Below are 27313 nucleotides of genomic sequence, written 5' to 3'. Positions count from 1 at the left end.
ATCTTCTAACAACTAAGCATAATCATCAAAAGTGATATTCTTATAGGCAACCCCTAAGGTAGTCTTTGTGGTGTTGAAAGAAGAGACAAATATGGAGTATTATGATGGCAACTTATTGTGAATAAGATAAATCAACCTATCATCTTTGATAGGACTACCACAATCATCAAGTTTTGTTCTCGACTCATTCACCTTAATGATAAAATCCCAAATAGAATCAAAGTTCTTAGGATCTAGGAGGATAAGCTCATCTTCAATTTCGTAGACATCCTCCTCAGTCACTTTACCATATAGGTTTTTAAGGGCATCCCACATTTCCTTGGATGTATCATACTTCATGATCTAATAGAGGATCTTGTCTTAAACCCCTAACCTAAGAGCACTTAGGGCTTTCCTATTTTCTTGAATCCAAGCGTCGATATCACTTTTAGATACTTGATCACCTATTGGTTTAGGAAAGGAACCATCTACATATTGAGAAACTTCTTTATGCATCAATTCATACCATTTTTTAATAGACCATGTGGCATAGTTATGTGGTGTTAATTTTGGAATCTTAAGATTTCCCATGATGCAGGAAATGAAAGATAACAACAGGAAAAGAGGAACACAACACCAAAAGACATCCCCCCTTTTCACTCAATCAAGAACCCCCCCCCCCCCAAATGAAAGATTTTGGCACTTTATACATAGTGCGATTACAATAGCCACTTGCCAATTTTGGCCTTAGTGGTCTTTTGATTTTTTGTTTACAACCTCCTTTTGGAGTTCAAAATTGGAACTTTACAATGTGGACAGAAATACCACTTTCAGAAATAGATCCGTTTCTAGTTTGCAAAACAAATTTGCCTCAATTTTGACTATTGCCCAATATAGGCAAATTTATAGTCAAAATTCACTGAATCAATGCTCTGGATACAATGGCGAGGTTCACTTTGGCTCTAGATGCTCCCAATGACTGCAAAATGTTAGATATGAATCAATGGCCCTCTGAGAGGTGAAGCAAGAATGGTCTCCAATGGCTATGAAATGATGCTACTATGGCTTTGATACCATGTAAGAATTTTCCTTAGGAAAAAATCACCCAAGACCAAGAAGTGCAACAACTAACACAAAATAGACCAATAGAGTATGATCAGAATAACAATATGAAATTTAATTGATGTACAAGTACATTAGGACTGCCTGAATATAAAAGCCTCTAGAATGCTTCTAGAATGTCTAGGAGTTAGCAATATGATAAGCCTCACAACTAAGCACATGTCCACCAAGAGTGGATTATCCTCCATTAAGCACAGGAGTTAGTGCAATGATGAGAGGATAAGCCTACAAAGGTGTGTCACATAAAATTATGTTGTAGACACCATGTGCTTAATTAAGAGTGTGAAAAATTGTGTTGTCTATATGACAACTTAGTTAATTATGTAAACTCTAGTGTTGTAGACACCATGTGCTAAAATAAGTTGCTAACTCTTGTGTTGTCAACATGACAACTCATATGAGTATGCATACTCCTAGGTGTCTAACCTAATAAATAATAAAATAATGCATTTTTCTTAAGTAAACCTAAGTAAAGTGTAAATAATAATTATTTACACTAACAGGAATCAAGAATTTATCCTTGCAAAATTGGGCTTTTGGAGCAAAATTGGTTTGGAATCTACTCAAGTTCTCAAAAAAGAAATGAGTTTCCATTATTTTAAATAAATATGTAGTTAATGTTGAACCTATTAACATTTTTTGGTCCCATAACGACCTAAAAGGTTGTAGAATCTAGAATTTTACTTCAAAGTAATCCATTCATTAATGATAAACTTTCCTAAGATGTAGGGGATGAGAAATATATTTTATTCTAGAAAGATTCTTGGGTAGGATATGCTTCTTTGATCTATTTAGTTATTGACCAGGATATAATAAATACTCTTAAAGATTTTAGAGGTACAAATCTTAATGATTATATTACTTTCTACACAATGAGTCATCTCTATCTTAGAGGTGGAAAGCCTTCAATGATATTTCACTATCATATTCTCAAAAAGAAAACATTAGGAAGTTATTGATGGAAATGACATTCTCTATCAAAACTAGATATGACAATCTTATTTGGGTAGGACCTAAGGATAGGAATCGCAAGGTTAAAGATGGGTAAAAACTATTAGCATCCTCTCAGAAAGTATCTAGTTTTGATCTCTCTATTGACCTATGTTGGGATAAAAAATTGTGCTCCAAAAGGAGACACTTTTTTATGGGCTACAATGCAGAAGAAGATTGTTATGACAGAATGGTTTTAAAAAAGAGGATATGAGGGTCCATCAAGATGTATTATATGCAAAACTAATAAAGAGATAGTGAATTAAATTCTCCTCAATTGTCCTTATGCTTATGAGTGTTGGCTTCACATTAGTGCTGAATTAAATTGGATATCTACATTTTAGAACAATCTCATTGAGCATCTTAGAAGTTGGCCTTGGTATATATTCAAATGCTTATATCAAAACTTATGGAATATTTCACCCTCTATTATTACTTAGGAATCATGGAAATAAAGAAACTATTGTATTTCCTAAGATAAAGAAATGTCATTTTCCATCCTTAGTTAACAAGATAGAAGCTAGTATTGTTGAAACATTATACAATATATTAAGTAAACTCAACTATCTTAAGCATAGTTTTTCCATCATAGATGAAATCATTCATAAAAATTAGTTAGGAATTATAATCCCTACTCGATATGGAAAAGGCAACCTAATGAGTAAGATGGACAAAGCCAAGTGCATATGGATACCTCCAAAATTTGGATAACTCAAACTTAATTTTGATGGTGCCTCAAGGGGAAACCTTAGGAAGGTAGGTATCAGTTATATTATTATAGACCATGATGGCAAGGATATTTCCAAACTTGCTAAATCTCTAAGGGAAATAACAAACAATACATCAAAAGTACATGTGTTAGTTGAAGGATTAAGACTTAATAAATCACTAGGAGTTCACAATCTCAAAATTGAAGGTGACTCTCAAATAAATATCAATGCTTTAAGGAGAGGAAAAAATCCAAATTAGAAAATCCAATCATTTTTAGAAATACCTCTTGAACTATTAAATTACTTTGAGAACATATAATTAAAACACATATTCCAAGATGACAACACTAAGGAAAATATTTTAGCTAACATAGGCACCAATGGTAAATCACTAAATAATTAGAGAAAAATTCTCTTATTACTATAATAAATTATTTTTGGTAAATTTCCCATAAAATAGATAAGAAATCTATAAGTTTATCTAGCTAGGTGGATTTAGCTAAATAAGCATCAATGGTAAATCAATAAACAATTAGAAAGTATCTATCATCACTATAATAAATTACTTTTGGTTAATACCCAATCAAGAATAAAAGTAACCTTTAAGTTTATCCACCTAATATTACTTTAGGAAATCACATACAACCCAAATATATATACCTAGAAAAGGATTACTTTTAATCCCTACTTACTTTTTGTATCCACATCAATCTACATTCTAGTCCTTTTATCTCTTAGATATTACTCTATTTTAATCATGTATTGGTAAGCAAAGGATATATTTTATGACAAATAATTTTCTATTTTAGATGATGGATTTTTTTCTTTTTTCTAATAACTTGATCTTAGCCAAGTTTTGATTATCAGGAATTATTTACAAGGATTGTGAAAGGTATAACATTATACATTAAAGAATCTAATCATGTTCTTAATTTTTTTGTTATTTACTAAGTTTGTAAGGGCTAAACCAATGTGGCCAATTGAGATGGGTATTTTAATATTTTAAATCCTTGACCTCCAAGGCCTATTATCTATAAAATAAAATAAAAACTCACTATTTTATGTTTAGTTATCACTCTTAATTAATAAATAGTAAAAAAATTGGGAAGAGTCTACAATGCATTGATAAATTGTGAGCCTCACATTGGGGGGGGGGGGTCTTGGGTTCAATTCTACTCAAGATTAACACATAATAATAGTTAATATAATAATTATAATAAAATAAATAATAAATAATCTAGGCTTTGACTGATTATCTATAAAAATATATATAGTGTAAATATAGCAAATATAATCATATCATTATTAAATTTATATTTCTTAAATTGGGACAATGAGAACTCTAATGGATTTTTATTTTTTCACCAAGTCTATCCCAAACCAAAAATGAGGCGTAGGAAAAAATTATGCTCCATGTTCTAAGAAATGGTCACCTATTATTTAAAATTCTAAAATAGGGTGTCCATTTCTTTAAAATAAAAAACAATAAAAATATTTTCTATATAAAAAATTAAAACATAAATTTGAAAGTGGGCACCCATAGTTTTTGAATTTTGGATCAAGCACTCGAATCTAAAACAACACTTCTAGCAATATTTTCCAATTCCACAAGACCTTCGTAAAATTGAGACGAAACTTCTCGCATTTTTTCCTTCAATTTATCTTTTTGTTTCCCTATGTTAGATTAGTAGTCATGAAGGTGATCTTTCTCATTTTTGCAATCACAATAAATGAACCCCTTTTTCTTTAAAAAATGATTCAATTCAAATAAGAGATTGACTATATCTCTATTTGTGATCATTACAAGCCAACTCAAGGTGCAAAAATCACTTTTTTTACTCTTGGTATTGTATGAGAAGTGTCAAAGTGTTTATATTATACATCATCAAAGATTATCATAACTCATCTATACAAGGTCTATTCATACAAGCATTGTAAGGAGCAACTATCAAAGAAATTGTGTTGTACAAGCACTTAGGGAATTTTTCATCTTTCAAACACATTCTTCAATCCTTTATCTAATTGAATAGATTTGTACCCTTATAAGGTTTCACAAAAGAAATCATCCCTCCATCTCTAAACTAAGAAATTTTAGAACCAACTTTTAGGTGAGATTAAATTAAGGACATCAAAGTAGGTTGAAAGCAACACTCTATATTTTCCATAGAATGTATTCATAAATCCATATTAGATGTGTGAGAATTAAATTGAATCCACATGTAGAAGATTGATTCCAAGTTCAATCATTCCTAATTCTCTATATAAGATAATTTATTATAATAAAAAATTCATAGATAAATTTGAATTTGTTTAACCTAGTGAAAACATCAAAAAAAGACATTTAAGTCATTTTATATAAAGGTCAACAACATCAATGTTAAGGTTCAAAATTACAAGAAATTTGGAAAATATAAGTCCACAATAACAATAACTTAGTGAGTAAAAACCATAATTTTGCAACTTTTTGTGTTTTCTCACTTCTTTGGATTTTGAATCTTGATGAGTGGGAATGGCCCCTAGGGGCCGAGCCAAGTCTCAGATTCTTTCCCCAACCTGCAACTTGTTTTGACCTCATCTGGGGCTGTCCAAGGGGGTGTAGATTTTGATTGTCCTTCTTGTGGGGTTCTAGTGGAGTCTACGGTGCCCTCTGTGGAGTGTCAGGAGAGAAAAATGAGTCCTAAAGTGGCTCAAGGATGGAAGGATGTAGTCCTTGGAGAAAAGATGACTCATGTCTCAATGGAAGCACCCAAGGTGATCCGTGGAGATGAGGGAGTGGAACTTGTTGTCTTGGATAGCTTGGTTGACAATGTGTCTACCAACCGAAAACTTTGCCTAATTTTTAGGTTTGTGGCCTTTCGCCCATCGATTGAGATGGTTACGAAGTGGGTAAGTTAAAGATGTAAGTTAAAGGGGAGTGTGACTTTGGCAATGTCAGGTGATATTTTTTGTTTCAAATTTATGGCAGTAGAAGATATGACAATAGTGTTGGTGGGGACTTGGTTCTATGGGAAGCACAGTCTTACAATGGCTAAATGGCACCTTGCACTAGACCCAATGAAAGAGTTGAATAGGATGGCCCCATCTGGGTTAGGCTCTAAGGATTCCCCATAGAGTTTTGGGATGAAAGGATCCTGAAGTCTATTAGGAACGCCTTTAGACATTATGTTGTTGCAAACATGGTTACCCTCCAAAAGTCTAGGCTAGTGTTTGCAAGATTCAGTGTGAATGTTGCAACTGGTGCTCCCTTACCTAAGTCCATTATTCTAAGCTCAAAGTGGGGTAAGAAGGTGCAACCCATTATCTATGAAAATGTAGGGCTTTTCTACCAGAAATGCTTGTCATTTGGACACTTTTTTATTGATTGCAATAAGAACAATAAGTTTGCTAAGAAGGGGATGTTAGTAGGGGAGAACGAAGTTGTAGTTGTTTCTTTGGAACCAGGAGAGGAAGAAGTTGTATCTTTGGATAAAGGAGAAGAAGAGTTGGGGGAGAAGGCTAAGATGGTTTCTTCACCTAGGAAGGGGCCAGAAGAGGAGGCTGCTATCCACCTAAGAGAGGTGGAAATTAAAATGATAGAGGCTTTTGAGAAGTCCCATGAACCGGGTGGGTCTTTTGGGGGGGGTTAGAGGTAGGTGAGATAGTGGATTTCAATGGAGAAGAGCCTTTCCCCTCTCTGCAAGGCATATAGGACCTCCTTAGTAGCCCATCAAGAAATATGGTGATTGAGGAGGTATATGGCAGTTTGGAGGACAAAAGTAAAGTAATTGAGAAGGGAAAAGGGAAAGACTCGAAAGATATGGAGGTAGTTAAAGTGCTTTGTTGGAGTGAAGATGTTCCCCTAGGTTCTAAGAGGGTAGAAAAAACTAGCACATCATTGGATACGCTTGAGGATGTTCAAGGGAAATGGAAAACCCAAAGAAGGCAGACAAGAGTATCAAAGAAACTTGAGCTAGAGAAAGAGTTGAAGATGGATGTGGGGAAATCTGGGAAGCAGAGCAGAAGAATGAAGCAGATGGCAAGGGAGGTGGCTAGTAGCAAGCAACCAACCATGGAGTCTATAATAAAAGGTAGAAAATGATTATTCTATCATGGAATATGAGGGGGTTGAATAACCCTCAAAAAAAATTTTCCCTCAAGCAACAACTATCTAACACAAAAGTTGATATCCTTATGATCTAGGAAGTAAAATGACCATGTCTAATCTTGAATGTATTGCTAGTTATACTTGGCTAGGTGCTAATTTTTGTTATAGTGAAGCGGAGGGTGCATCAAGAGGTATGGCCACTTTCTAGAACTAAAGTACTAGTAAAGGAAGTTTCATACATTGTTATAAAAACTATCTTATTATTGAACATAGGAAAGATGATACAATCTAGAACATCATTAATGTGTATGCCCCAAAATCAAGACAAGGAAGAAGTTGTCTCTAGGAGGAAATGTCTATCTTCTTTTCTCAGAACAAAATACCTTATATATGGGAGATTTTAACTCCCCACTTTACCCCTCAAAGAAGGCTAGAGGAACTGTGGATTTTAATGAAATTATGAAGGAATTAACTGAGTTCATCAATACAAATGATTTAATGGATAATGGAGATGTGTGGTGTGAAGTTCACTTGGTTGAACAATAGGAAGGTAGTTGACCTTATTCAAGGAAAAATTGATAGACTCTTGGTCCCAACTGGCTGGGAGGGTTTGATTTCTTCCTCTCTTATAGGATTACCTAAGATGGTCTCAGATCATCCTCTCATCACTTTTAATTGGAAAGAGGTGTTTCAAGGGGGCCCAAGACCTTTTAGATATAAAATAATGTGCTAATCTCATCCAAACTTTGGTGCTCGGGTGGCAGAGTGGTGGGGGATTAATGTGGAAGAAACTGCAATGTACAGACTCTCTGCTAAACTGGAGAATATTAGAAGGAATGTTCGACCTTGACAAAAAAAAAATACTTTGGGGATATCTTTAAGAATAATAAGGAGGTGGAAAGGAAGCCAGAGGAGCTATAGAAAATTATGGGGGAGGGCTTAACCCAAGAAGATATGATTTTGGAAGAGGAAAACTATAGGAAAGTTTGGAAAGATATGATGATCACAAAGGAGATTTTCTAGAAGCAAAGATCAAGGGTTTTATGGCTCAAGCTGGGGGATAGGAATACTACTTTTTTTCATAGGTTGGCATCCATCCATAAAAGGAGAAACACTATTGATGCTATCAAAGATGATAATAATGTGAAGCTTACAAAAACTAAAGAGATTGGTAGCTAGGCTAGTGCTTACTTCATGAACTCTTATAAAGAGGAGCATAGAAATGTCAAGGAGGAGGATAGGCAATGGCTGATTAATTCCATACACAGAGTGATCTTGGGGAAGGAGAATGAAGAACTAACATAGTTGGTCACTAAGGAGGAAGTTCACAGAGTTGTTTTCTCATGAAAGCCTATAAATCCCAGGGCCCTGATGGTTTTTCCCTAACTTTTTTCCAACACTTCTAGGAGATGATTAAAATGGATCTGCTCCAGGCTACTTGTGATTTTTTCAGAACTAGGAAGCTTCTCAAGCAACTCAATAAAACACTTATTATCCTAATCCATAAGGTTAAGGACCAAGGGGCTCTCTCAGATTTCAGGTCGATTAGCCTTTGTAACACTACTTATATTTTATTTTTTCTAAAATTATGGTGAATAGGCTAAAACCACTACTACACAAATTTATTGGGAAAACCCAGAATGGGTTTGTTTCGAGGTGTCAAATCCTTGATGTGACCATAACTACTCACGAGGTGCTTCACTCTATGGAGAAGAGCGGTAATCTAGGTATGGCTTTGAAACTTGATATCTCAAAAGCTTATGATAGGATCAACTGGATAACCTTGTATGATGTTATGATTAAAACTGGTTTTAGTTAGAAGGTTATAAGGTTGGTTAAATCAATGATAAAGACTGTTAATTATTTGATGTTAGTGAATGGTTTTCCTTGGGGGAACTTTGGTGGGGAGAGAGGGCTAAGACAAGGGGACTCTGTCTCTCCTTACATGTTCATTATGGTGGCGGAAGTGATGGGTAGGGCTTTCTTGAGAAAGATGGAAGGGGGGGATATCAAAGGTATTAAGCTTGCTTCCATGCTTTCGTTGGAGGTGATACAATAGCTTGTGGATGACACTTTCCTAAGTGGGGAATCCTCTATGGTGGAAGCTAAGGCTTGGAAATTTGTCCTAGAAGTTTATGCTATTAATGTGGGACATAAAATTAATTTGGATAAAAGCAGGTGTTCTTCTTTAACACTCTTCCAGATATACAACGGAGGATCTTAAATATTTTGGGGTGTAATACTACCTTGCTCCTTGATACATATTTGGGGCTCCCTTTGACTGTGAAAGATGTAAGCAATAACTTTTGGAATACCATTATGGAAAAAATGGAAAAGAAAGTAGTGTGGGTAAGCTTCAGCTTCTAATTTCATCCCTTCAAGGCATTCCTGTATATTTTCTCTCTTTGTTCAAAATCACTTAGAGCATGGAAGCTAAATTAGAGAAAATCCAAAGAAATTTCCTTTGGTTAGGAGGAAGTGAGAAGAATAGCTTAAGCTTGGTTAGCTGGGACACAGTTTGTAAACCTAAGAGTAGACGAGGTTTAGGAGTTAGAAGGATATCTAATTTGAATAATATGCTTCTCACAAAGGTGGGGTGGAATCTGATGAAGGAGGAGGCTAATTGGTGTAAAATTTTGAAAGCCAAGTATCTAGGAAATTTGAATTTTTCTCATTGCATCTGGAGAAATGATCTTCCAATGGGATCTAAGGTTTGGGGTAAGATATTGAGAAACAAAAGTCTTTTGAGGGAAGGTGTGAGGTGGCTGGTGGGTGATGGCAATTAGGTTAATTTTTGGGAGGATACGTGGCTTGCTGACAAACCTCTGACTAGTTTGAAGTATGGGTTCATTTGGGATCACCTATAGGATAGGTGGAGAATAAGGTTGTCAATTTTATTGGCCTAGGGAGGAAGCAGAAAAAGGTTGAACTGCAATAGAACGTCTTTGATGGTGAGGAGCTGATTGAGGAGCTAAATGGCCTTCTTGAAGGTTATACGATCCCAGGAGCAGCCTAGAATGGTACTTTTGTCTGGAAGGCTACCTCAAGGGGGGAGTTCTCTGTCAGGTCTGCTTATAAATTAATGTTTGAAAAAGTTTTGGAGCCTAATTACTGGGGGAATATCTCATTCAACCATTTGATCCCGAAGATCAACATTTTCTGGTGGATCACCATTCATGGGAAAATCCTCACTATTGATAACCTCATGAAAAGGGGATTCCAATTATCCAACAAATGTTATTTGTGCAAGAGAGTGGAGGAGAATATTACCAACATGTTCCTAGATTGTAACTACGCTTCTAATGTATGGGGGAGGTTATTACAAAAATTGGATTTGGATTGGGTGTTTAATAGGGGAATTGAGCAACTTATTGAGAGTTGGCAAGGCCCTTTTACCCACCCCCTCCTTACCTAAATGTCAAAGGTAATCTCCCCTCCCCAACCCTATTTTTTGGGGTATTTGGAAGGAGAGAAATAATAGGGTGTTTAGGAATGAAGAGAGAAGTGAGGAGGTTGTTACAGACATGATTTGGAAACTTTTGGTCAAAAATATGAAGAGCTGCAAGTGGAGGAAATCGACGATCCCCCCTAGGCAGATGGAATTAAGGATTGCTAGGAGTTGGAGTCTGGAAGAGGGGCTCATGGAGATTGATAATTCCAATCTGCTAGCAAGTAAAAGGACATGATGGAAACCCCTGAGAGAGAACTGGGTTAAGCTCAACTTTGATGGTGCTGCTAGAAAGGAGGGATCGATTGATGAAGGTATAGTTAGAGATAGTGAAGGCATGATGCTTTTGGCCTATGCCGGACATTTGGGGAAAGTTTCCAACAAAGTTGCGGAAGCTATGACTCTGTTCTAGGGTCTGAAAATGGTGATCAATGTTGGATGGGAAAACATGGAGATTGAAGGCGACTCAAAAATTATTATTGAAACTATAAAAGGCATCATGATTAAAGGTTGGGCAATTAAAAGAATTGTTGAAGACATTAGACACTTATTAATTATTTTAAAAAAAATTGAATTGCATCATATTTTTTGGGAGGGAAATGGGGTGGCTGATGGCATGACAACATTAGGTCTAAATGTGATGGACCTTTACCAAACTTAGTAAGAGATTTAGTGATTAAAGAAATTAAGCATGACTAAGTCTAGCTAGAGGATTTTTTAAAATTATAGTGACTTGTTACTGAGTTGGTAGATGGGGTAGAGTCATTATGGGAAAATGGCAAGGAATGACAAAAAAAGGTACTTGTGATAATAAATTCACATGGTCTGAAATAGAAATAATATCAAAGTTTGATAAGAGTGTATTTTTAATGATTTTTTTGTACGTGTCCTCATACTTTATGATGAGCAAAAGTTCAAATTTTAAATGGTTTGGGCTTATTGGGAATGATAAAAAAGACTAGAGTTAGGATAAAGGTGGTCGACATGTGACAACCATGTCTAGATGGGACACAACTATTCATAACAATAAAGCCCTTTATGAATACTTAAGGTCCATTATTTTTGCGCCTAAGTGTGACTACATTCTTAGTAATTGCCTCTAGGTTTGGGAGAAGGAGAGACTTCTAGAGAAAATTGTAGAGATGGGGTGATCTACGAATTGAGCATTTTATGATAGAGGAAAGTGTTAGGAAACTATTGGTTTGGTATATGCTAAACGAGGGAGGATTTATCTCGTTCATGGAGGCATTGAATGGATATGATGAAAGTTATTCCCTACAGTTCATTAATTCTTGGGATGATAGAAAAGTTAAGGTTAATGGCATCTCGTTTCATATTTTGGAGAATGTTATCTCTCTGGTGACAGGTCTTGCTACGAAGGGAAGGAAATGGCAAAAAGTGACTAGGGTGGCTGATGAAGTGAGTTTGAATCATTTCTTCGTAGAGGCAAGGAATCCATTCGCCATAGAGGAGGGTTTATGAGGGAGAAGCTTCTAGAGCCTCGGAACGAAGTTTTTCTGGTGTTAATGAAGTATTTAACACTTGAATGGAGGTATGGTGTCTGCTATTATTACCATTTCCCTCTTTTGACCCATTTCTGCCACCATGATTACATTTCTATTCTATTTTTTCTATTACATGATTTGATTGATACAGTTGTCGATGTTAAAGAAAAAATGAGGAAGGGGGTTAATTATACCATTTTGCATCAAGGGTTGATGTTCTATCTTTATCAATTCCACCTTGCTTTGGTCCCCCCAAGGATTGTTGAGATTTCAATATCCCTGCTCCCCCCAACCCCAACCCCCAACAAATCTCTCCTAGGATCATGGGTCCCAGAGCCCCTACTCCCTAGCCTTCACCTAGTGGGTCCCCTGTAGAGATGAAGCTCTCCCCCTATGTAAAACGGTAAAGTCCAAAAAAGGCAAAGAGAAGGAACCAAAAGACTCGGAGGACGAGGGGATAGGTGGTAGGAGGAGGTCAGGGAGGATTGCAAAATCCAATGCAAAAAGGAAGCTCAAATCTGGGGCCTTGCAGGAGGCGGATTCAGATTCAGAGGAGACGGGCCACCCTAAACAAAGGATTAAACATAAGTCTTTGAATTTTGGTGGGGGGAATATGGAGGAGGGGGAAGTGGAGGTTTCTGATTCCTCAAGGTCTAGCTCGAGAAGTATGATTAAAGGGGGGAAAGAGATGATGCATGTTTTAGCCTCCATAGTGATGGGATGTGTGGACCTCACTCAGGACCAGTTCCTTGATCCTATGGATAAAGTGCCCTCCCCTATTACGGTTTCCTCTCCTGCTAGGGTTTCTACCAAGGATAATATGATACCTAACCCCCCAATTGTACAAGATGTCACTAAGCAGCAGGTGGATGGCTACCAATGTGGCAAGCAAGAGGTCACTAAGGAGGTCTAGAAGATGGTTGACAATGAGCTGTGGGAGAGAATCTATGCCCTGGAGGAAAGAATGCATCTCTTGGCTAAATTCACTGTCAAGGTGACGAATGTTGCTACTACCACATTACATCTGATAAAGGACCAGGAGAGTGATATGACCAATGAAGACTCTAGAATGCTATTCGATTTCCTTGTTGAAGACTAGGCAAAAATCCTACTTAAGGGGAAGGATGTCAAGAAGCCTTAGGGCCTTTTCCTCCTGGCTCTCTATGTTTTTAATTGGTTGGTTGTTGAACTTTGCTGGGTTTAAGGCAGTTGTGCCTTTTTTTTTATGCTTTCATAGTTTTAGTAGTTTTAGTATAGGCAGTAGTTGTTTAATGCCTGGTTCATACTTTTATCTTTGTGCTTTAAAGCAATGTTTTTGTGTTAAAAGTGGTAGGGGTTAATTTTGGTTGGTGGTAATCTACTGGTTGTGGACCAGTTTGTCTGTTTTAAGGGCCAACCCCTTTGTTTTGGCTACTTTTTAATTAACAACAATATCTTAGTGAGAGTTTAAACTTTGGTGGCCACAACACCACCATCAACACTTAGCAATCACACTTTGTGATGCACTCCGACTTTATTTTAGATAATTATTACTTACACTACATTCACATCTTTTTATACTTGTTTATAAAAATAATTCTATTTTTAATTTTATTTAGTTAGAATTTAGATATTTTTCTTCTCATTTAATTAAAATTTAGGTATTAATCCCTTTAAAACTTAAATAAATCTTTAAAGTAAAATAATGCAATTATTACTTAATGAAAAATATCTTATATAACTTATCATTTTAATAATACTTTTTTCCATTTTTCATTTCCATTATTTTATTGTCAAAATTAATAATTTAAATCGATTTATTTTGAATTTTAAAAAAATAAAAAAATAAAAAATCATATAACCATCAAGGCCTTGATTAATTTTATTAAACTTCAAAAAGAATTACAATAGCTGAACTCGGTTCAAACGGGCACAAAAATCATATAACCGTTAATCTTAAAAGGAACTTTCAAAAATATTGAACGGTGGCGCTAATTCATATGTGGCTCTACTTTCCAAAGATCGTCTATATCTTTTTACAGAGAGCAATTTCTTGAGAAGGGAAGAGGAAGAGGCAAACAGAGACATTGCATCGAAGGAATTTTTTTTGCAAATGACCCTGCCTTAATTTTGAGCAAAAGATTACTTTTGTTTACTGAATTGTGCTTCGTATTCAATTCTTATCATTTTTTTTCTGATTTTAATTTTCATTTTGTTCAGGTGAATAGCAATTTGCATTACAATGTCTTTGGACTGAAGAATATTTGAATAAGGATAGTCAGGAAAAATGTACAGCGGATCCAGTGATGGCGAAGGCAATGGTGGCTTCTTGAAGAAGATTTCCCAGGCTTCGTCAATGCCCTGGGTTCGCAACTTACGCAAATACATCGGAACTGAAGCTGGTTTGGGTTCTGAGGCTCTCATGGGTTAGTATTCCGCAACTTGTATAATAATAGATTAATTTTTTGACTTAATTGCTGCAAATTCAGAATACACTTAGTTGTCTGGCCTGCTTGTATAATTTTACGGTATTTTTCCTCCACATTCATCTGCATTTTATTCTTGAAGTCTTGGTAATTGGTGGTTGAAAATTGCTACAAACTGATTATGGTACATGCATTGCGAAAATGAAATGCTTGAATTGTTTACTCTTAATTGGTCGTAGATATGTGCTACAAACAGTTAATAATCAGGAAAATGGTTGTATAATATTATGGATATTGGTTACCGAAATGTGCTACAAAGAAAAAATGATATTTCCAACGTTCTCTAATAAATGTGTGCAATGTATAATGTTTAGAGCTGTCTTTGTGAGGGTAATTATTTTGCTCTACTGATGAAATGCTTTTAGATAATAAATATCCAAGTTGATATCGGCACTTTTAGGAATTGTTTTGTTTTTCAGGACTTTAGGCATTCGGAGTCCATAACCTTATAATCAATGATGGTTAAGACAACAACAATGAATACGTTCAATTCTGTCAATAAAGATGCAAGGTTTTTCTCTCTTTGTTTTTTGAAAGATTAGGTGTGAATATGCTCCAGAGGGACCCGATTAAGGAATGCCTTGGAAGATATTAAGCATTTACCGAGGCTTGACCAAAAAGCTACATGGTCAAGGATCCATGCAGACAATGCACATGGCCTTTTTCTTGAAAGCTACATCTATCCTTATCATTATTTCAAGAATTCATAAAAAAAATTCTATATTGCAAAACAAGAAATGCATTATATTACTGCATTTGCTTGTCAAGATGAAGCCTATCTTAAAACTTTCTTAGTGTTGAACTTACATACATATAAAATAGAAGTCCATTGCAGCAATTTATGTACCCCCAAAAGTGGACTATCCTGGAACTTACCATCGGTAAAATCCCTCAAGACACTAAATCAACTTATTAGGAGGGACATTTCTTTGGAAAACTAGTATATAGCCAAAATGATCACAAAAATTAAGGTCACAGATCTCCATTGAAATTAATCCATGATCGCTAGCCTATCAACAGGTTTAACAAGATTCCTAGGGGTACGAGTAAGGGAAATATGAGTGGAAAGGTCTTTTAAGATAATAGCTTCTTCTGAAAGTCTTTTTCTCTTCTAATTCTGGGTGTCTTCTTCCTGTAATATTCTAATGACCAATGCTAGTATCCTTCAACAGTAACCTGTTTCAGTGCTTCACATGCAGAATTCTTGCTGAATTTTTGACCCAAGACACCTAGATTCTCTCTAGAAGCACTCCCAATCTTAACTTACTGCCTTCCATTCCAGGTGGAGTCCATTTCTATTTTATTTTTAGTTTTTTCAACTTCTATCCCATTTTGGATTAAAAAAACAGCTGGTGTGTATACTCTATTGGAGGATATCTCTACAGATGAGATCAAACACAGATATCTTAATAAGCACGTCCTATTGAGTTTTATTTGTTTAGCATACACAACATTGCAGTAAGGAGTTTGTATCATCTGTTTTAATGAAAACTTTCCCCTGGCTAGTTGCAGTTTTATGTTTATTTGTCACAATTTATTTGCAGAGTGAAAGCATTTGTTAACAATTCAAACCAAAAACACGCTCATCATGGTGGTCGGTAATTACAATTTCGTCTAGGTGTCTATTGTGAAAATGCCAGTAAGTTGCTTGTGGTTGAGTGAAATATACTTAAATTCGGATTTTTACATTACCTTATTGCCATGGTCTTTTTCTGCCATAGGTTTTATTTCAAATATTGTGTCAAAAGTTGACAACTATTGGGAGTAGACAAGTGTCAAATGGTTCTTGTAGATATGCCATATGCTGACAATGCTCTTTGTATTTGAAAACATATTTTTTCCAACGTCTACTGTGTGGTGATGATGTTTTATAATTTCAAATGTTTGATTGGATGCTCTGAGTGATTAAGTTTGTTGGGAAGGATGTTTGCACACCACCATCAGAAAAATAAAACATACAGAGAATTTTCTATCCTCTTTTATCGAAAGGATTTCTCAAATGCCAATATGCTTGACCAAGTGAGATGACTCGAAGGTTATTTATGTCAAGTCTTGACTTCATTCTGATAGACTCAGTTTGATAATATGTTGGTAATCACAAGGGAACTTCCACAAATTTTCCTTGATAGAAAATATAACTCTCTCTCATTATATTTGGTTTCTCCTATAGGCTTTCCTGATGATAGGACTTCAGTTTTTCTGAATGTTTAATAATGACAAGGCTTAAGATTCTCCAGCTGTCCAAGCAATTTTAGATTCCTAAAGCCTTGATAACACTTCACTATGGTGACTAGATTTTTCCTAATTAAACTGCAAAAATGCAAATGGTTTAGAAAAAACATTAATCGTTTGCTAAACTAATGAACAACTACCTTCCTTGACTGCTGAAATTTATAAAACCAGATTATGCTTTTCTAGGTCATTGCAACTAGACTCAATCACTGCAATCATCAACGGTGACTGGGATGATTGCCAGACTTTTAAGTTTCTACCAAACCCATAAAACATGCAATTATGATAGAGAAGCTCAACAATTGAACCAATTTTCACAGAGAAAGTTCGGACTAACCATGCACTGCAACATGCATTTACAAGTTGCAAATGTTACGAACGTGGAAATCCAATGCATCAAACCAAATAAATTTTCATGAACTAAATTTAACTGAACTGAAATAAAAATGCCTTTGAGAAGGTAGGAATATACACACTCACAAAGTAAACACGAGAATCTCACCAAATCAATGACAATTCCAGTATTGGAACAAGAATTCATCACAGGCTTCTTACAAAATGAGGAAGGCATAAGCCTTCATTATTTTTTATTGTCAAAAGTGTGGTTCAGAATATTGAAATATACTATTTTTCAAAAGTCAAATTGGGCCATTTATCTTTTCTAGCCACTCTCCTTTTCAAAATATTCCTTGAATTTCTTAAATATGTGGGTCCATTTAGACTTTGAAATATCAGGAACGGCCTTAAGCTTGAAATGGTATAAACACAAAGCTTTGTCAAGCTCCATGAGCTCAACATCCTATTTTTCCTTATCATTTTTACATTTTTCAATGACTGCATATCTAGTAGAAGAGTTGCCCAAATTCTTTTCTGAGGATGGTGTTTCATGTTTTGGTGCAACAATCTTTTAGAATTCTGTTCTAGGTGGCATCACCCTTATTCTTTGTACTGTTTCTCCTACCCTGTCCTTGAGAAGTTTGTAGCACTTGTCTTGGATTTGTAGGACCAATTCCTCATGTTTAGCAAAATCATCCTTAATCTCTTCAATTATGGCCACCTTGAAATCCACTATAGTGTCCCCTCTCAGGATATCAGATGAATTAGCTCTTCTTTGTCTTCTTGCTGTTTCAATCCTATCTCCAAATAATCTTCCACTCTTAGAGGAGGAATGCCAGCTAAGGTATTTCCATATGTAATCTTAGGTACTTTATTTATTTCTTCTTCTTTGTCATCCTTTGGCTTTTCTAGAGTATTCTGCATTAGCTTCTGTAGAGTATCAAACTGTGAGAATAATGTTTGGGGATCAATCTTCATCTGATATACCTTTAGTGTTACAACTTCTTGAATAGATTCTTCACTCTTCAATAAACATCAGAGACGTCAATACTTTTTACTTCTGCAAGAATGGTGGTGGATGAGATGGCAATGTCCATAACTGGCTTGGATGATGAAGTGGGTGAAGGAACATGTTCAAGAATGATGGGAAGAATAGGTTTAGTCACTGGATGTGATGGTGAGAAACTATGATTGGGAGTTTGAGAGAGGTGGAGGCAAATGTAATAGGAGGAAGGCCACCATATCCTAATCAAAAATTGTATTGACTTCCTCTACTACCATAGAAGACCTAGTCCTTCTTGAATCATTAGATCTCTACCTTATCTTTTTTATGGGATGTCTTTCTGTTACTAACTTTTTCTTCTTCTCTTTTATGGTTTACCACATATTTCTTTGTTCTTTAGATTGAGGAACTCTAATTTCTCCCTATCTTGTTTTTCATTTGAGGATCACAAATATAGAGCTCCCATCATATCATATCTAAAGTTCTCACCATCCCTTGTCAATTCGTATTCTTGACGTTCCAACCATATTCCTGTATAGGATAGCACAACCTCGATTATGATTTCTACACTAGTGATGACCTCCTGAGATTGGCAACTTCTTATCCTTTATCTTATCATAATCTTGGTGCTCAATGCAATCTCTATCATCCTCTACTTGGTTAGGAACCTCAGCTAGACCACATAACCTGGTTTTTTCAACCTCCATCCTCGAATATGAGCATCTCTTGACCTCATAATCATCAACACAATTTTCCCAAAGTCTTTTAGCTTGGACATTGACTAGTAGAGAAAATTCTGTCCCTAGTCCCAATGGTTATTGGATATTATATTCAGGATGTATTTCTCTTCATTATTGCTTTATCCACTGGATACAATTCCTGTGTCAATTCTAGGAAAATCAACTTAACATTGGGGTACTTTCGGAAATTGGTATGGTGAGCCTTCATAAGATGATATGCTTATGTAGGGAACTGAATGAACCAAAATCCATACTGCTTTACTGTCAAGCAAAAGCTTTCTTTATTAGTCCACCCATATTGCAAACCAAAAACATGCAAAGAACAATAACCCTCTTTTCCTTGTATCTAACCCTCATGGGCACCTTGAGAGCTTTCTTGTATACTCTATTCATTTCCTTGCTTCAACTTTCATTTTCTTCACACTTGACCATATGGATGTAGTTTTTCCTCTTTCTGCATTATCTGACCTCGTTAATTAATTTCCCACCAGACTTGGAGGTGGGATTTCCCATATTCGCTCCACTTTCCCTTTGCATGAAAGGATTTTAAAGTTTTACTAAAAACATTGACTAAAAATTGCCATTTTTGGATCAATCTAACAAGGCCCATTTCTTGGTGCCTAGGCTCCACTTCTGTTCAAATTAGCAATTGTCAAAAGACTAAATTGTAATTATATAGTAAAATTAATATCACTCACTTTCTTGGCATGGGTTGTCTATACCTAACGTTAAACGTTACAACTTACAAATAAATAACTCTAATTTCTTGCATTGTTAACCTCTTGAAAGTCAATAATTATACTTTAGAGTTGGATGAATAGTCAAGAGGATTAAATCAGAACTGCAACTCAAAGTTACAATTAGAAATGAGATATTAAAATAAAGTAATTCATTTTGGTTGTGTAAAGTTTCTTTTGAACTTGGATGTTGCTACATCAAAAGGCGAATGGGTAAATGAAAATATTTACATTTCCCAACACAATCAATATCTGTAAGAAAGTATTAACTAGAAAGACATGCAACAAAAATGTTACTGAGTGGCCATCCATGACAATGAAACAATCAACACATCTACGCTTGTCTCATCTTCTTCATCAATATGTATTATGTTCAACCTTGAATATTGTTTTTCAAGGAGAGAGGTTGTAATGTCCCCTTTTTGCAGTTGGCCATGATTGATACTTATTTAGTCAATCATAATGCATATAAGTCTTAAGAACATGTCAATAACAATTCCAATTATCCAATAATATTATTATTTGGTTTACGGATGGATGATATAGATGCTATCCAAGTTTCTTAGACACCAACTATAGACTTCCTCAAAGTTTAGAGGTCCAAGTACACATTTTGAAGGTTTACGGATCATTAAACCCTGCCATTTGTCATGTCCCCAAATTTGAATGTAATAATTAAATTTAGTTAATTAATTAACTAGTCCTAGAATTTAAATAATATAACAAAAGGACCTTTAATTAGTTGCTTTAATTAATTAAGATGGGGTCCAAGTTAATAATATGTGTATTTGTGGTTCCGATTGATTTAGTATATCTCGGACCCATTCCTTTTTAATTGTTTCCGTAGGTAAATGTGGCCATCGGCTATCTTTGTACACCCTTAGAAAGGTTTACGTGATGGGTATTTAAGCACGACTTGTAGGTAGTAGTTGGTATGCGATTTGGTTTGTTATTTCTCTACTACGAATTCCCTTGGGATTTCTCTATTGTTTGCCATTTCGGAAGTGAAAGATCTTCCCTACCTGGCTCTTCCGGTTTTGATGGGATTCAACCCTCACCCTATTCCAATCAGAGTGACATTTTAGCCATCATTGTATTTGACAAATTTGAAGTGCTATTGTTGTTTCTCTATGTGCTCTCTTTATTTGCAAATACTTATATCTACGTCAATTTGTGATTTGGTTTTCAATATTTGTACTGGTGTTGTTTGGTTTCTCTCACAGATGCAATCATTTGTACGACTAACTTTGAGCACGGTTTGAATCATTGGCACAACCTGTAATACCTTACATCCCACATGGCACTATACCATCCATACACTTTCCATAACCCTTGCCTCCACCGTACATCACCACATAACCTCTTTCCATATCCAACACGGTTGCTTCCTACATATCGTACGACCTTGCACAACGTGGCCAACTCCACACCCCCTTCACCATATGACTACATCTCCATACTCCTACTGTATGAACTTCACACCTTTACCATATGACTTGCCTTTTCATACCGTACGACCTTCCCTATGCCATTCGTATGGCCAGCTCCAAGATATTGTACGACCAGCCCCATTGAACCGTACGACCAACTTCATTGTACCGTATGACCAACTCAATAGCTCTGTGCGACCAATTCCAATACCATCGTATGACCCACACACACTTCTTGCAAACCGTAACTCTGACCACTTTATGGGGACAAAATTAGGGCACAGAGGAAACACATCTACAACTGCAAAGAGGATAGGAACATCACAATGGTATTAGAGCTGGTGATTCTACCAGCCTATTGGGAGAATAGACAACTTTGACTTGGATTACATTATGGCTCATTTTCCAGCTGATTGGAGGGCAAATCTATTAGTCGAATACTCCAAGACTACTTTTGCGTGCCAACTATTGGATGGTCAAGTACAAGATGATAGATACTAGGTGGTTGGCAAAATTATTTACCACAAAGACAAAATCTTCTTGGTATTTGAGACCAAGATGAAGGAAATTCTGGAAGAAGGTACTTGCACAAATATCATTGAACCAATGCTCGATGATAAACTTGATGGAAATTTGGGTTCTGCTAGCGACCCTCCGAATAAGCAAGCTCTACCGGTAGTTGATTAGGCTCCTAGTGATATGGATTTGATCGAGAATTATTTGCAGGAACAATCATTACAGTTGGTTGATTATGAAGTCTACACCCCAGTAGTAATCATGATGAATTACATAGAAGAATTTCAAGTTTGGGATCCTGGTGATTTAGGACATGACAATATCCATATCAGAGTAGCGCAACGAAAGCTTGATGGCAATACAGTGCTGTGGAGGATTGATGCCATTTCACTCATCTCGCATGCTTGTTTGATTTGGGACCTTGGAGTTGTTGGCATATTGTCTGATGATGGATTTCTTGAGGGCAAGCAATATTTGGGCAGCAAGGATTTGTCATGTCCCCAAATTTGAATGTAATAATTTAATTCAATTAATTAATTAAATGGTCCTAGAATTTAAATAATATAACAAAAGGACCTTTAATTAGTTACTTTAATTAATTAAGATGGGGCCCAAGTTAATAATGTGTATTTGTGGTTTTGATTGATTTAGTATATCTCGGACCCATCCTATTTAATTGTTTCCGTATGTGTGGTTGTAGGCTATCTTTTGTATACCCTCATAAAGGTTTATTTGATGTGTATTTAAGCATGACTTGTAGGTAGTAGTTGGTATGTGATTTGGTTTATTATTTCTCTATTGCGAATTCCTGTTGGGATTTCTCAGTTGTTCGCCATTTCGGAAGTGAAAGATATTCCGTACTTGTCTCTTCTGATTTCGGTGGGATTCAACCCTCACCCTATTCCATTGTTGTATTATTTTGCTTGGATTTGTCAAATTGGAGCGACATTTTGTCTATCATTGTATTTGGCAAATCTGAAGTGCTATTGTTGTTTCTCTATGTGTACTATCTTTATTTGCAAATACTTATATCTGCATCAATCTATGATTTGGTTTTCAATATTTGTATTGGCGTTGTTTGGTGTCTTTGACGAATGTAATTATTTGTATGACTAATTTTGAGCACGATCAGAATCATTGGCGCAACCTGTAATACCTTACATCCCACAAGACACTATACCGTCCATACACTTTCCATAACCTTTGCCTCCATCATACATCACCACATAGCCTCTTTCCATATCCCACACAGTTGCTTCTTGCATATCGTACAACCTCCTCCCTGCACCGTATGACCTTGCACAACACGACCAGCTACACAATCCCTTCACCGTACGACTACATCTCCATACTCCTTTTGTACAGACTTCACACCTTCACTATACAACTTGCCTTTGCATACTGTACGACCTTCCTATACCATATGTACGACCATCTCCAAGATACTGTATGACCAACTCCATTGTACAATACAACCAGCTCCACTGTACCGTATGACCAACTCAATAGTTCTATGCGGCCAATTGCAATACCATTGTACAACCCACTCACACACTTCTTGCAATCCGTACCTCCGGCCACTTTACGGGGACAAAATTAGGGCACAAAGGAAATATGTCTACAACTGGAGAGAGGATAGGAACATCACACTTTATTGGGATATGATCCATTAACTTGGATTTATACAAGCCCCTTCTTGGTAACACCATTCTCCTAAAGTTATCTTTAACACTTATGTCCAAATTTATTACTATTCCAACTCATGATTGAAGTAGTGGGTGCTAACCAAGTTACACCACTATCAATGGATTCCCTCAAAGTTAACAAGTCCAAGTACATATCACAAAGTTCCACAGAATGTTGACCCTTACCTTATCTTGGGACAAAGATCCATTTCTTGGAATTTACACAAGCCCCTCTTTGGTAACACTTCAGTCTTCCCTTCTTAGCCAAATAGTAGTAGGATTGAAATGTGGATATATATTTCTGATTTGGCTATTTTAATTGATATTACAATCTCATTATTGTAAATTATATTAATATTTATTGTTCTATGATCAATATTCATATGTATAGATATGTATATCATATAGATATACTATATCTTAGAATTAAATAAGATTCTTTATTTCCTTCTTCTTTTGAAGAAAGCCCATTGTATTTATATTCTCCTTTATAATCATAATCCATTCAAAAATTAACAACTCTTCATAAATCAAAAAGTCACATCCATTCATCATTGTTGTCTTTTGAAACATTCACTTCCTTGTTTTCTTCACATTCCTTTCCTCTTTTATTAATCCTTCTTTAACTCCTCTATTCTCCTCTTCTTTTCCTTCTTTCTTTTTGAAATGAACTCTTCTCTCTTTTATATCTTATTTTGAAGGAGTCACATCTCTTCATTACATATCTCTTGACTTTTCATTAGGTTTAATTAATTTATATTATATTATTTATTTACATATTTACTTTCTACCATATTTTCTCTTGTAGTCACTTTTATTTATTTAATCATCCATTGTGATTTTTTTTATTATTTAATATATGATATTATTATAATAATATTTTATTTCTATTTCTTATTTTTAAATTTTAATACTAATTGTAATATATGATTTTATTATCATTATTTATTTAATAATATTAGCTTATTTAATTATGATTAAAACTCTATCTTAAAATGCGAACAAGACAAAGGTACACAATATGTGTTCTCCAAGGGGAACATAAGAGTGTTTGACTACCATTGTATCTCTCAACACACTTTTGAAATATGGAGAACTTGCCAAATGAAATGGAATGACATAAGCATAATGAGACTTGACCATTGTACCATCAACTTGCTCATGTTTTTTCATATGATTAACCCTTTCATTGTACCTTTCTCACTGGCAATTGATAGAAGTGGCCTTTCTCTTCCCTTTTTAAGAACTCTTTCCATCTAACACATTGGAATAGTCATCGATAGATTACAATGCTTTGGATGAACATATGTTTCTCTTAATAGCATTAGTATTTTTCCTTTATTGCCGAAACTAACTTTACCATTTCTAACTTTATATGTTTACAAATGCTAATTCTATGTTCACTCTCCCTATAAATGCATGCATCCCTATTATATCTCCCACGATAATTAGTTTTGCAAACATGACACAACTAATGCTTGTTTCCCCTATATTCTCACCCTTACGAATACTTAAACTAGTGGCATTAAAACGAAGTTTTTTTTGGGGTTCAAAGGGCCTTTTGTGACTTTTGAATATAGGATGAAGATTGTGCTTAAATTTCTTCAAGATTGACCATTCTATTTACTTAAATTTCTTCACTGCCCATTGTAGAAGTTGTAAAAACCAACTTCACAGATTGCCAAGATCACCTGCATGCAAATAACCTGCTAAAGAGAAACCAGAAAACGGAGGAAAAAGCGGAGCCTGGAAAAACTCAACAAGATGAGAGAAACTATATTCCCAGATTGATTGAATGAATGCTTTAAAAAAGAATTACAAGAGTTCAATCTTAAAGGTGAACGAAAGCCCTAAAGCCTAAAAAAGCTAGGTTGCACAATATAATTAATATAAAATATTAATTATATGCACCTAAAAGTAAGCTTAAGAACTAGAGTAATAAATCACTTAATCAACTAAATCAAGATGATCTAATTAATAAGTGAAACAAAATAATTACTCTAACAGCCCCCCCTTAAGCGAAGCTCAGGAGGAAGCTAACCTAGCAAAGCTATGAAAGCAGGAAAAAATGGGTCTCGGCAACAAGGCCTGATCAGGTACCCAAAACAAGGAAATCTCTGTAAATCGGAGACAAAGGAGAAAACCCAGTGGGAAAAACCCCTCTCCAAAAAGAGATAGGAAAGAATGTTCCAGAAGATAGGAACAAAGAGAAGATCATGAAGAAAACCACTGAAGCAGAAGAAGCCGCAAACTCTGTCAGAAAGAAATTGCTGATCTAAAGATCCTCCACGAAAATAGAAGGCACGAACCGAGAGTGTCTATATGGTAGGTGATCCATCTCACCGAAATGCATAGGTAGCCAGCCACCGCAATCGCCTAGTATATAGGATCAAAATACTGAATACATAGCTCACTCCAATGAACCATTGAACCAAAGAAGCATTAGAACCAACAATATAACCCCCCCTTAATGCAGACGTGGTGAGGTGACAGGCAACTGAAAAGATGGGCCAAAAATCTCCTACAACACAGGAACCAAACACATCGAGAGTGAGGTACAGACACCTATAAAAGCACGTGTCACGGACATTGCATGAGGTAAAAAGAGAAAGAGGGCACAAAACCGGAAAACAACTATCCTCCCCTCATGGCACTTTATAAAATAGTGCAAGTACAACAAACCACAATGATGAAAAGGATCCCGAAATGCAAAAGTGGCACTTTATCTCAGTGTGTTGCAAAAATATGCTTACAATGAATATCAACAATGATCAAAATAGGAAAAAAGCTGATACAAAAGATAGTACAACCCAAAAGAAGAGATCACATGCCAAGAAAATGATCCCCGGACCTGAAATACCCAAGATATCCATCATAGAGCAAAATTGCCAAAAACATGATAAAAAGAGCATGGGGTAGAAGCTGGAAGAAATTACATCATTTCTAAAAAGTAGACAGAACCAGCTTTCCAAAAATATCACATTTTCAAAAAATGGAGATGGGACGCACAAGAAACGCTCGCCGGAGTCAAAAAATAAACTTCGGACTTCAACTGCAAAAATAGGAAGCTAAACTGCATCAAAACCAAAAAAAATCCTACACCACTGTCTCTGTCTCGGAACCAGCTTTTCGGCACTTCTTTCGGATTGGAAAAAGACCTCCGTATGCTCAAGATATGGCCAAAAAACGACGAGTAGGTCAAAAAGGACCTGGAGAGCGCCTGCAGGGTTGATGATGCAGTGCTGATGTCAGCATTTCACGGCAATAAATTTGACGGCCTGCTGGCCGTCGTAGCAAAAAAAATGCCACGTGGCATCCATGATGACATGGTTGCTGACGTGGCAAAGGCCACGTGGTACCCCTGGCCATGTGACAGCCACGTGTCAAGCCAACTGTGCAAAAGGTGTCCACGTTGGCACTGAAAGTGCAGGAGGCGGCGGGGTCGTTGAGCGGCGGCAGCGGCCGCAGTGGTGGCAGAGGCTGGCGGCACTACAACCGTGGTGGATGGTGGGTGGTTCGCCAACGGCAGCTGCGCCGAGGCTGCTCTGCGGTGGCTCAGCCAACTATGGCGGGGAGTGGGTTGCACTATGGCGCGGCAGTGGCCGCCTAGCGGTGGTGCTGAAAAATGATTTAAAAAAAAAATTTTGTGCAATAAATGGATCCTGATTGTAAACGGCCTTCCGGATCCAATGACAGCGTCTATTTAGGCCCAAAATGCTCTGAAAAAATGCTCTTCCTCCCGATTGAAGAAAAAACCTCAAAAAAGCTGGGGTTTCTAACTCCGAATCACGGCTTCAAAAAACCTTCGAACAAGAAGCAACAGGGAGGCTCTGATACCATGTAGAAGTTGTGAAAACCAACTTCACAAATTGCCAAGATCACCTGCATACAAATAACCTGTTGAAGAGAAACCAGAAAACAGAGAAAAAAGCGGAGCCTGGAAAAACTCAACAAGATGAGAGAAACTGTATTCCCAGATTGATTGAATGAATGTTTTAAAAAGAATTACAAGAGTTCAACCTTAAAGGTGAATGAAAGCCCTAAAAGCCTAAAAAAGCTAAGTTGCAGAATATAATTAATATAAAATATTAATTATATGCACCTAAAAGCAAGCTTAAGAACTAGAGTAATAAATCACTTAATCAACTAAATCAAGATGATCTAATTAATAAGTGAAACAAAATAATTACTCTAACATCTCATTCACTTTTACATTATCATTACTATTGTTAGGGCTCATTTTGTGTTGTTTTTGTGTGACAACAAATTGAAATCAAAACATTATAATAGAAATTGCAAAGCCTCTATTATAAGCTAAATAAAAATTGTGG

The 27313-nt window shown here is 36.0% G+C and overlaps 1 protein-coding gene across 1 annotated transcript in view; it reads left to right on the top strand.

Annotated features, from left to right (window-relative positions):
• The first annotated feature begins 13899 nt into the window (after nucleotides 1–13899).
• Nucleotides 13900–27313, top strand: part of LOC149540559 (putative serine/threonine-protein phosphatase 2A regulatory subunit B'' subunit TON2) — a 104816-nt gene continuing 91402 nt past the window's right edge. The window contains exon 1 of the mRNA XM_089799639.1: nucleotides 13900–14243. Within this exon, the coding sequence (XP_089655765.1) occupies nucleotides 14105–14243 (139 nt within the window). The 5' untranslated portion in view covers nucleotides 13900–14104. The remainder of the gene's footprint in view (nucleotides 14244–27313) is intronic.

The sequence above is a fragment of the Cupressus sempervirens genome, chromosome 9 (assembly GCF_028749045.1).
Source record: "Cupressus sempervirens isolate cs-2001-9-10 chromosome 9, ASM2874904v1, whole genome shotgun sequence".
NCBI classification, from domain to species: domain Eukaryota; kingdom Viridiplantae; phylum Streptophyta; class Pinopsida; order Cupressales; family Cupressaceae; genus Cupressus; species Cupressus sempervirens.
Note: the sequence above shows the minus strand (reverse complement) of the source record. Positions and strands in the feature narration are given on the sequence as shown.